The following is a 12,741-nucleotide window of genomic DNA, read 5'->3' as shown; positions in this document are numbered from 1 at the left end:
TTTCCTCTCCTCATTCCCCGTTTAAGCATTCCTCATCTTAGTCTTTTGAGGGGACTTGCACTATTTTTACAAGACAACATGATGTTGGGTTTGGTCAATATAATTTTGAAAAACTATACTAAATGGAACTTATACTAAATGGAACACGAGTTCAGATGCTAAATTAGCTAGAAGACCATAGGATGAAATTTCCATCTAATTTGCAATTACATTTTTGTTATTTTTTGAAATTGAAAGTCTGCAGGTGTACTTATTCTCTGAGGCATTCATATATATATGATTCTAAAGTAGTTATAATCAAATGCACATGAAAATTTAACATTTTTCTAACTTTCAAAATGCAGTGCTATCTAGGCTTGCATTTTAATAGTAATGTGTGACCACGAGGGATTTCTGTTTTAGGAAACCCACTGGCCAGTACTGCAGTATAATTAATACAAATATTATATAAGCTGCTAAGAGGCCTTAGTATTAATTAGATGCTTGAACAGAGTATACACATTGTATTATAATTTCCAAACTTGTAACAGATTTCTGTGGGGTGGTAGGTAATTCTAGTTCACTTACTGATTCTCAGTACGCTATGCATTACCTATAGCACAATTATTTTTAGTTCCCAGAGACCAATCACACTGTGCTATCTACTCTCTCATAACCAGTGACTTCTTTTTGGAACAGCCATATAGAAAAGAAAACAGTATCTCCAATGTTCTGCTGTTTTATCATTGTAGAAATTTTTCTGGATGTACATTCTTAGAGATACATGTAAAACAGCATATGAGACCATTCTTTCCAATTAAAAAGTATCAAAAGAACACATTTTTAATGCTTAATTAATATTCTTTTGAAATCTATTAATAATGTGCTTTAATGTTCATCCAATAAGCTACATATTCATTCACTTATAGTTTGAAAGAAAAATGTCATAAAGTAATGGCTCTTCAAGTAATTTTCTTGTGATTTTTAAATTAGCTATGCCTAAACCACCAGCCTGGAAAGCCAAATCGGGCACTGTAAAGAAATTTTAAATCAGAGGCACAGTGGTATCTCTGAGCACAGATTAAAAAAAAAAAAAAAAGACCCAGAAACCTTGATTAGCAATCATTGCTGTATCAGAGACCAAAATAATGTGTGTAATAATGATCTTTACTCTAATTCCACTTCTTTCAAATTTTCCTGTTCAACAAAACCCTAAAATTAATAATGCAGTTCAGATCAGAAAAGGAACTATGACTACTAATGGAAAACCTAAATAATTAAATTGCTCTCCAGGTAGTAAGAATGGTTTATTACGTATAGTGACCTGATTTTTCCCATTCAATAAAAATGAACCAAGTACCAACCCTATGAGAGATGCTGGATATTCAATAGTGAAAAAGAGGGAGGAAAGTTAGCTCACAGTGTATGATGAGCATCATGTCAGTGAGTCCTGGGGGGCTGAGTGGGACAAAGGGGGGTGTGCAGGGTGCTGGCGACCACAGCAGGGGGATTTCACATAGTCGAGAGCTGTGCTGTCCAATATGGCAGCCACTAGCGCCATGTGCTAAATTTAAATTAACTTAAACGAAAAATTCAGTCCTGATCTCAACTAGCCTCAACTCCAGTGGTACACAGCTCCCACAGGAGAGTGGCAGGTGCTATATGGGAATGTGCAGATAGACACAAAACACTTCCTTCATCACAGAAAGTTCTATTAACAGTGCCAGTTTAGAATACCAAGAATCTCTGGATGGCAAATGATAGATTTAATAGATCTAAATAATGATCTGAATTATTTAATACTTAAAGTATTATACGGCAAAGGGTTGCATGTCACTTCTAGGAGCCCGCGTGTGTAAGAGCTGAAACTGTTGCGTGGGTTTCCAAGGCTGCTGTGTTGACTGCAAATGGTGTGCCAGCCCTGCCTATTGCACTGTATCTACTCTACTCAATAAGCTCGTGTGGGGCTGCAGCACAGCAGCAGAGAACAAGCCAGGCGCTCCTATCCTCAGTGCTTCAGCGTCCACTATTCATATCGCTGTGAGTTGGGATTTCCACGCACTTCCACAGCCACTAGCTGTGGGGGCCTTTCAAAATCCTTGTGTGGGAAGTAGGGCAACGTCATCCCATTTTAAAGAAGGGAAGGCTCAGGTAAAACGGTCACTGAAGGTCACACACAGAATAGACAGAAAAGGCAGGAATTCTGAGTCCTATGACACTACAGTCGGACTTTCCCAGCTCTAGGGCTCTTTCATACTACCTCTCTGTCAGTTTTTCATTCCAACATTGACTTTACGTAAACAAGCATAAAGCCAGTTTATGACATTCAAGTTGATTTCATTAAGATGGTTATATGTGAAGTCATGGCTAAGGACCCCACAGATTGAACCTGGACCACAAATTTGTCTTACTGGCTCCTAAAATGCAACTGTGAATTAACTGTCAACCTGTCAACATTTTTAAAAAGGAAATTTACATAAAAATCTGATCTCCAGTCTCCCACATTCTGCCTAAACAACTTGCTGCAATTGAAGCAAGTGCCCCTGTCAGTGGGACGATCTCTCAGCGGTTCACAGAGACCCTGCTGCCCGCTGCCCCTCGCTCCTCACAAGGACGGCGCAGCGCAGAGCCGAGTGTCATTCTACTCGGTCATGTCATCCCCACATTGCTCACCTGGTCCCCACAGCAATGTGAGTTCGTGGCTTTTTATTCTATAGCGCTTAAATTATTTTCTTAAGAAATTATGAATCACACAGCAACCTTACTCTGCACTGTTGACTTAAGTGTTATTTTCTGGACAGCATGAAATACGTCCAAGCTATAATCAACTCCTGCTTTTCCTTCCCCCATGTCACACCACCATTCTGTTGCTGCTTTCTTACATGTAGGGTAGGTAACGGAGACACCATCTATGTTAACACTTCACTTCCAAGGGCCTTAAGTCAACACATTTAAAACCATCCATTTCTATAAAACAAAGTACTCACCACACCACCACCACTCACCCAAAAACACTACCAACTCCAATCTAGTGCTTGATTCTATGGTAGACACTGATTTGACATTGAATAAGCAAGAACACCATGATTCTCTACACAAATGACCTTAATTTTTCCACGTACATGAAATTTAGGTAAGAAAATAATGCAGATTTTCAACACAAAACAGTGTGCCAAAAACATGAGTGGCCAATAAAAGCTGCAAATAACATGCTACTGTCATCGTTTTTACTGAATATTTAGCTGAGATAAAAATCACGTTAAATGTAGTAAATAACAGACATTCCCTGCACATACTTGTAACCATCTCTAATGAAAGTGGCTGCAGGTGGCATGGGCAGTTGTTCGATTTTAGGAGGGATCGCCCACGAAGGCCGAAACAGACAGGCATCGGGTATCTTCAGAGGTAGCAGGCATTGGCTCGGCAACATCTTCAGCGGAGCAAACATGGAGGACCCCACAAAAGGCTGAAACGTTGGAACTTTGTGCACAAATGAGAAGTCCTGCGAGAGCAAAGAGAGGTTAGTGATAATGCCGGTAAATGACTTAGGACCTATCACAGTAGTAACAAAAATGACCACAACTCAGTCTTTCTCTTATCCGCTCAGTAGAAAATGCTAATGCCCAAATTTTAAACTAATCAAAAGACACTAATTAATACACCAAGCAATGTACTCAGAGGATTCTTAGAAACTTATGTATATATGGCGTATGGATATTATTTTAGAGAAGATGTAGCAAATCCACTTGAAAACCACACTGCCTTGGTAAAGTTAGTATGTTGGCAATTACCTTTATTTCCTCAGGCTTGGGACTTCCTAATCCGTCTTCCACTTCCATTTTGAACTCAGTGAGCTGTGTTGAAACCATACTGACCATCGGACTCTCCATCATGCCTAACGCTGTCGCTGTCTCTGAACTGATTCCATCTTTATAATTCATCACGGGAGAAAATGCAGGGTGCTGCTCCAAAGATGGAGGGGTGGGGAACATCCTCTGCAGGTCTGCAACTGCTAAACAAGAAAAAGAAAGGACTGAGCCATTTATTTTAACAGGCAGGACTTCTGAAAAATCCCTTTTCATAGCCAGGAACGCTATTTGGTACCAGAAATAACGTTAATTAAATGGTGATATCAATTACACAATAGAATATTAATAATGGAGAAGGCTACCAGCAGAAAATGATCCTTTTCTGGAACTTTATCACTATCCTCTGGATGCTTTATGATTTGGCCTCACATTAATTAAGTGAACAAAGTCTATATAACATACTTTATTCCTTTCAACAATTGATTTCTTGAAAAGTCTAAGGAGATGAACTTAATAGAAGCTGGAGAAATTAGATGAAGTAACCACTATTAAAAGTTCTATCTCTGCTGGGGCAGCCGGATGGCTCAGTAGGTTAGAGCCCGAGCTCTTAACAAGGTTGCCGGTTCAATTCCCACATGGGATGGTGGGCTGCGCCCCCTGCAACTAAAGACTGAAAACGGCAACTGGACTTGGAGCTGAGCTGCACCCTCCACAAGTAGACTGAAGGACAATGACTTGGAGTCGATGGGCCCTGGAGAAACACACTGTCCCCAATATTCCCCAATAAAAAATAAATAAATAATGGTTAAGATGGGAAATTTAAAAAGAAAAAAAAAGTTCTATCCCTGCTTACAAGTTTACAAGTATGTATAAAATATTTCAGAATTATATATAATTGTTATGTAGCAATTTTTACATGGGAAATCCATTGGCCATTATATTACAGAAAATAAAAACTGCTTCGAGCTATAATGGCGGTTTATGTTATTAGGGTTACTTGCTAGTTCGACAAATCCACAGCACTCACTGCTCTTTGGGGAAATGGTTCCACACGATTCCCTTTCCAAACTGACATTAAAATGAAACTTCACAGTTAGGATTAACAAACCTACCTAGAACCAAAAGACAATTTACTGAGAATCAACTGGAGGGGGAAAAGGATCTTTTAAGAAATACTTAGACTGGTGATGCTCAACCCTTTTTCAAAAAAACCATTTTCATATACCTGAGGTTAAACATCATCATTAAAGCACTGATTCTTCAAGCAGAAGTGTATGGAATTGAAACGCAAGTTGCAGTTGTGAAATTAGGCCACTAGGGGGTGTCCTGTACAGCAAATTCATTCACAAATTAGGAGCCACAAGTTGGAACCAGTGATTTGGAATGGTACCTGATATTCCAATTTCTAATCATATTGCTCTTTCTAGCAACTTTACCATTTAAACAGGCAAACAGTAGCCACTGAATAGACTGACATATGACTTCTAGCTCAGAATCAGAAATCGATAAAGAATAACTGCATCGTGCTCTGTGCCCTGGGCCCAGCTGCTCCCAGCACAGCACTGGTCGGGTCTGGTCACTTCCTCTCTTGGGTCCTCAGTTCCTTCACCTGAAGAGGAAGGCTTGACTAGATATGTGATTCTCACCAGGTTTTCTTTCTTTCCTTCATTTACCGGGGAGGGGAAAGCCTCCACCATATGGAGGCAGAAAAAAGGTGAGAACCCCTGGATTAGATGATTTTAACCATATTTCCTAGTTAGACAATTACATAATTCTGAATAATTTACCCTCTCTTGGCCTCAGCTGCTTATCTATAAAACATCGGAAGGCAGGCGCCAATAAACAGGGTTTCAGATCCCAACTTGCACTTCCATTAGAGAAGCTCCATTTCCATTTATTTTCTATAATAGAATTCTGTGTGAGATTTCATTAGACAGAATGGTACCTGCTGCTAAGAAAAAAAAAAAAAGAAAGAATAAAGCTAAACCCCCCAAATCTTCAAGGCACCTTCCTGCTAGGACAGTACTTTACTCTTAAGGAAGGTAATAATCCATAGAACTAGGGATGCAATCCAAGCCGAGCCAGAAACTATCAGAGAACCATTGGAGACACTATGCAACTGATAACTCTGAGGTGGGAAAATGAGTCTTTAAGTGTAGCAGCAACCAGACCAATTACGTTTTCTTTAAAACAAAGCTGAAGCCTGTGATATAGTTAGGTTACACTTGAAATGCATACATTGCCTTTAACCTTGAGTTCCTATTCCTTTTTCCAAGCCAAAAAGCAGCTACTAGTCAATTTTAATATACAATTAACTTGTAAGTATAATTTTTAAAACTAGGAGTCCACCTCATGACAATCTTCAAACTCACATTATAGATATTAATCACCAAGTAGATATCTGGAAAATAAAGAAACTGTATTTATTCTCTTTGAGTTAAAATGAAGATGAACTTAAAACACAGCCTTTCATTCACTTCTAAATATTCTGGCTATGATACAACATTTCACCAAAAAAATTAAGTTCGTTTTAAAATTATCTAAGAAATATAATAAAGGCATTTTCCACTTCGGGCTACTCAACTTCTTTGACGCTACCTACCACAGTTACATATCTCAGTTCATCAAAGTTGATCAAAGGTAAATGATGACCAAAAAAAAAAAAAAAAGTATGGATAAAATGAGATTCCACCAGCCAGAGATTCACTTTAGAAAGTGGTCTTCAACATTCTTATTATCAGATATTCTTAAGGAACTCTTCACCTCTCTAGGTTCAATTTCCTAAGCTGCAAAATGGGAATAATATCTCCATCATACTTTTGTGCACATTGAATAAGATAATGTCTACACAGAAAGGAACACTTTGCCGCAGTGAGTGATGAACTCAGCAATCATCAATCTTCCCTCTCAATTTTGGTTTCATTGGAAAAAAGATGGAACTGCTGTTAAGTTACTGGGAATTTCTGAAGAAAAAAGGTGACCCTAAAGAAATTTTGAGATGAAGAAAGGAGAACTAGACTCAAAGGGGGCAAGGCAGGAAGAAAACCCAGAGAAACATCCTGGTCCTCTAAACTAGAAAAGCATGGTTTGCCTGTTCAATCTTCTTCCTAAAAACGGCTAAGGTGAGAGTGGGAACAACTACCAGAACGGACTGGAGTTGAGATGCTGCCGCTTACACACATGCTGCCCACCTGTCGCAGTCCCCTGTACTTCACTTGGGACTCCCTAAGGATGCCAGGCATCTCCTACCCTGTACATCAAGCACATGTACAAGACTGAAGCCGCTAGCCGAAGCATCACCACTCATTTCTCATTGTTATCCCTGCACCAGAGCACCTGGCAGAGTCCCTTGGAAACAGTAAGTGCTCTTGTAGAATAAATAAATAAAGACAAATCAACATACAACTCTTTCATTTTTGCTTCCTCGTAGACTCACACTTCAAACTGACATGCTTTCTAAAACGAAAATTCATAAGCAATTGGTAAACAGTAAGACCTAAGAAATACACTTGTTTTTATTATAACACAATACTACTACCTTAACATATTCTTGATGTTAAATGATACCCACTTGTTGCTGTGTGTTGCTTTCTTCATTATTACGACAAATAAATAATTATGGACCTATGCTGCCCAACACAGTACCCACTAAACCACATGTGGCTACGGAGCACTCAAAACGGGGCTGTCCAAACTGAGATGTGTTGCGTGTTTCAAATATACACCAGACTCCAAAGAGTTAGTACAAATACCTCAATATCTTTTATACTGATTACATTGCAAAAATGACAATATTTTGGATACAAGTTAAATAAAACATACTATTACGATTAATTTCACATTTTTTTAACGTAACTACTAGAAAAATTTAAATTACTTAAGTGGTTGTCATTTGTGGCTCACCCAGTATTTCTATTGGATGGTGGTGTTCTAGACATTAAATTTTATAATAAGTCTGTCTTTCCACCTGAGTGCACAAGAAAGCTATTGCAGAGATGAGAACCTCTTGCCAAGCTATTTTCATTGTCATGTCTTGGGAAGAAATACTGTGTGTATGTCCCTACATACACATTTACATACACATACTTTGTACACATTAAAATGATCCTCTTGACTCATTATCTGCATTTTCCCAATGCTAATATTTTGGCTATATTCCAAATTCATTTTTATACCCTGTACTTTATCATAAAATTTTGAGTAGCTTCTTTTTAAAACAATTCCATTTTGAATCAAAATGAGAGAAAGAAGAGAGTACACCACATACCTGACTGGGCGATGACTCTAACTAGCAGAAGGGTTCGTGAGTGAATAATCTTGGACGAGTTATCAGACATGTTACCATTTAACATCACTACGTACCACTGAATGTCAAAAAGGGCAGCGGATTAACTGGTTCTACACAAGGGGAAAAAATTCACTCATCTGACCTCTTCCATATGTATCTACTTTAATACTGCTTCTTTTAATCTGTGAGTTCTGTATTTGTAAAATTCTGCAGTGCAGAGTAATAAAAAAAGAAAAATGTTTAATTAAAAAAACTAGAGCAACTGGCTGGCTATCATTATTCATTTTCATACATGTCATGCTTGAGAAAGCTTTGCATATTTTAAAAAGCTATGGATCCACTAAAGCTGTCAAAATCCAATCTCTGTATACTTCACACTTCTACATTTGAGTAAATCAGCTCTACATTTATAGGTTCATAAAACTTTTTGACTCATCCCTGTGACATGGTGGTTTTTCCCCTCAATTTGTTCTCATTACCAGCTGAAGTTAATGAGAAGGTATTAAAGAATGATTTGCAATGGAATTATGTTTCTGCTTCAGAGTATCCACACAAGCTACCCTGACTTTCTTTTCTCTTGTGGAATAATGTGGTTTCTTAGGGCAAAGAATAACTAAAAAAAGGAAGTTTCTCTTCTTGTCAGCATACATAATAAAGCTAGTGTATCTCAAAAGGAAACACAAAAACTTCAGTATGAATCAGAAAAAAGGGCCACAGAAAACAAACAGTACTCATTATCCTCCTGTGAATTAAATTTATGAAAATTGAACCATTTTACACAAGCAAAGTGGAATATCACTTCAAAAAATCTGGGCAGAATTTATCCTAGTAGGAAAGGGCTATTTCAAAAACAAATCTAAAACATCTCTTTCCACATTTTAAACCATAAAAGTTAATTAATTTGAAAACAAAGGGAAAAAGAATTCAAATTAAGGTGGCCTCTTAGCTGCCTGCCATCTTAGGAATACCAGTTTATACAAGTTGAATTCAGCACGAAGTAGTATTCTGTTAAAAGGAAATTAGAAAGTAGGTGAGTCTTAGATACGGCACCACTGAGGATGAGAACAGTGTAAGTAAGTTACACGGAGCTCCATTTCCTTTTCTTACTTGGTGGGTAAGGAACAGCGGCTCTCCCATCCTTCCCAAGAGGTCGGTCTTCAGTCCCAACCGTAGGCATTTTTGATGAACGCAGTGCAGGTGATACAGCCTAAGAAGAGAAAAGATACGTCCTTATATAGTGTTCACCAGGTGAACATCTAGAAATACCAGCAGTGAAACAAAGGAGATGGTTACAAGCTTGTCAAGTGCGAGAAACTGAGTGACTGAGTCTTCTGAATTTTCAGGGAGCTGGTGAGGGTACATTGTGCCATAAAGCAGAGCCTGCAGACCTTAAGCAAATCTTCCCTCCAGGTCATTACCAAGTCGTTTCAGGGACAAGATAATTCCATTAGGGTGGTGCCTTCAAGTAATCACTGGCCATCAGTCTGGTTTTCCTTCTGTTTGGAAGAAGGCAGCTAAAGATGACCTTGAGTCCTCCGGAACTATTTTTCATTTTCACCACAAAAACAAAACATGTATCTTCTGCTCCTATGTCTATAGTCACTGTTCATCTCCAAAAAAAATAACCGTATCTCTTAAAATCATTGAAATATACAGAGAAGGTTTTTCTTTCATTTGTTATTCAAAGCGGATTAAATCTCTTAATAGGCAAGATTATCTTTAAGAACCCAACTAGGCAAGATAAAACAAAGCAAAATAAAACAAAGATTCTCACACACAGAAGGCCTTTTATTTATGTATACTTATTCAATGTCCTAGAGTTTAAGTGTAAAATTAAATTCAGAGACATTTGAGATGAAAACCTGGACAACAGCCTCCCCTCCTAACTGCAGTTACTTGGAAGATGAATTAGCAAAACGATTCTAAGGTAAACTGTTCCCTTGATTAAATGCCAGGGTAGAAAGCAGAGTAAAGTAGAAACAGTCATTTCAGAGAAATAAAAATTAGACTAAAAATGTCCCATTCTCCTCTGTGTATTAATAATACTAAGACTATATTCAAGAAACAAAGCAAGCACTTCTTCATTTAGTCCAAGAGTAATTCATAATTTATACAGAGAATACGGACAATAGCTCAGAGCAGAGACAGACAGCTCACTAGGGGTGGTGGCTGTTGACAGTACCAGGCTACTCCATAACGCTTGGGTTTTTTCTTCTCTTACTTCTCCCTTTCTACTTCTTTTTGATTCCTTTTCTTTTCACAACTTGTTCCTACCATCACCACCAAAACATCTAACCTAACCCTCAGGATCATGAAAACCAATCCGAGGTCATGTTTGGCTTTAGAGAGATCGTCGAGCTTAAAAAGGATTTCCCACGCCTGGATCAACAATAAGGAAAGGTGTTATTTCTTCCACCAAAGTTTGCCTTCATGCAGCCACTGCCTGGATTCAGGTTCTCGTGTTTCAATCCAACAAAAGTTATCAAGCAGTCCTCCTGCTTTGTGTGTCAGGCTGATGAAAAACAGCACTCACTGCTCCCTGGTCAGGTCCACACTCAGCAGCCTTCAGAGGAACTGGCAGAGTTTCAAGTCCACGGCACTAAGCATGGAACACTTCCCCAGCTCTATCAATCTTTAACCACCATTCAGAAAACAGACCAATGGAACGGTCTACTCATTATCCCCCAAAGCCCAGCGAGTTCACTCTTGTTGCTTAACCAGGCTCATTCCAGGCTCAAACTAAGGTCCCTCCCCTGCCTCTCACTCACCCAGTCTTTCCACATTTCAAGTCCTATCCATTCCTTAAGGACATTGTGATCTCATCATCGTCTAAGTATTTATAATATTAATGGGGTATCGTATCTGTTCATCAGATACATTCTATTTTAAAGTGAGAAAGGGTTTTAGAAATCTGATTCCTACTTAACCTTCAAGCTTAAGTTAAACACCACTCACTTGTCACTTTGTATTATACTTGAACGTCCAGCGTCTTTAGATACAGGTTAATAACTCCTCTCACAGCAAGAAGTATATTTTTAACTATATTTATATGCTGTTTCTTCTGAAGTCTGTGAGCGTTTCAAGTATAAGAGTGGTCACGTAATAATATTTGTAACCTCTAGTACAAGCTGATCATCAAATGATTAATAAATAGATGTAAAATGGATGGATGGGAAGATAAATACATAAAAGAAAGAAAAATAAGCTAATAAATTGATTTTCTTGAAGGGAGGGTCGATCTGACACATCTCTCACTCCCCCAGAAATAACAGACACTTCCACTTGCCCTGGTCCAGAGTTGGTAGGAGGCCAAGGACACGAATTTTGTGACCCAGCTCAGCTGTTCTGCAAAGAATTATAACTGCTATCTGTCACTTTAATCATATGGTGCCTTGGATTATTTAACTTCTTTGTGCACAAATTCTACTTCCCAACTATGATGCCATAATCCTAAAAAGGAAAGGTCATACTTGCATATTTCTCAAAATGTAGACTAACGTCTGACTTGTTAAACTAAAAAGTTAGGTGGGCATTATGTTTTAAAATCTGAGCTAACAGGGTTACATAATATATTTCTATTAGTCTCATGATATTTAGAAAGACATTTTTTTTAAATAAATGTGAAAGCCATTAGTATTTATGACACTAGGAATAACACTAATGAAAAAATCCATTGACAAAACCCAAGATATGTTAGAAACTACACTAACAAATTTTAGAATCCTTTCCAAGTTTCTGAAAAGCAACCGGAACCTGAAATAGCCCCAAGGTCAGCAGCCCAGACAAGGAAGAACTACTGAGGCACCGACAATAGTCCTCCTATGTAGGGACATCTCTGTTTGTGTCGCTCTGGCAGACTCACCCCAAGTTCGTCGTCATCGGAATTATCAAAGATGTTGTCTAAGTCATGCAGAGAAGGCGCCAAGTCTGTCACCTGCGTAAGGCTACTGGAGCCAGCTCTGCCAGCAGCATTATCTTGCCGGACGTCTGCGGGAGGAAGACGGGACAGAATGAGCACCTTCGTTAAGGGAGACGAGTGAGAAGAGGACATGGATCTCAATGAGCAACACCTGCCTGTGAATTTTCCCCATTTTCAGTTAAATTTAGAGACAGTTATTTCCAAATATGTTTATCAGTTTTGAAAGGAACTGAAAAACAAACGCTGAAAAATGTATTAAAGATGAGATCAAATTATTGCTATTACAAAAAGACTATAGCTTTAGATTGAGAAGCATCTCCCTTGCATTTTATTTTAGCAACAATCCAAGTGAGGCAAATAATCATTGTACACACCTGTTTTAGTAGCAGAACTGAAAATAGACATGGCATTTTTCCCATCAGGCACCGGCGTGGAATGACCTGGTGTAGTGACATCCTTGGTACCAAATCCATCCTCTGACTGTGTAATAAATTCAGCCAAACAAAACACATGAACACCAACCCAAAGTGTGGAATATGAGGGAGAACACAAAGAATTAGAGGGTAGAATGGAACTTGTTATGAGCACAAGTATGATAAACCATGGTCTATGCAACCAAAGGAAATAAAAGATAGGTCCTTTTCCCTGAATTTAAACAGAACTAAAAACTCCCACTCTTTCCCCTCAATCCTATGGAGTATTCTGAGTCAATCAGGGTTTTAGGCCTAAATGGTACTGGTGGCATT

General features: G+C 38.5%; 1 protein-coding gene across 2 annotated transcripts in view; it reads right to left on the bottom strand.

Moving 5' to 3' along the window:
- The window catches only part of MED13L (mediator complex subunit 13L), a 271,505-nt gene that overhangs the window by 30,663 nt on the left and 228,101 nt on the right, over positions 1 to 12,741 (bottom strand). Inside the window, exons 12-16 of one of the 2 annotated variants that reach the window (XM_074321653.1) lie at positions 12,370 to 12,475; positions 11,939 to 12,063; positions 9,184 to 9,283; positions 3,771 to 3,988; positions 3,276 to 3,481 (exon numbers count right to left, since the gene is read on the bottom strand). In XM_074321653.1, coding sequence (XP_074177754.1) covers positions 3,276 to 3,481; positions 3,771 to 3,988; positions 9,184 to 9,283; positions 11,939 to 12,063; positions 12,370 to 12,475 — 755 coding nt within the window. Of the gene's footprint in view, positions 1 to 3,275; positions 3,482 to 3,770; positions 3,992 to 9,183; positions 9,284 to 11,938; positions 12,064 to 12,369; positions 12,476 to 12,741 lie in introns of both variants that reach the window. The other variant, XM_074321652.1, reaches the window with a different exon arrangement.

This window comes from Rhinolophus sinicus, linkage group LG16 (assembly GCF_036562045.2).
Source record: "Rhinolophus sinicus isolate RSC01 linkage group LG16, ASM3656204v1, whole genome shotgun sequence".
NCBI classification, from domain to species: Eukaryota; Metazoa; Chordata; class Mammalia; order Chiroptera; family Rhinolophidae; genus Rhinolophus; species Rhinolophus sinicus.
Note: the sequence above shows the minus strand (reverse complement) of the source record. Positions and strands in the feature narration are given on the sequence as shown.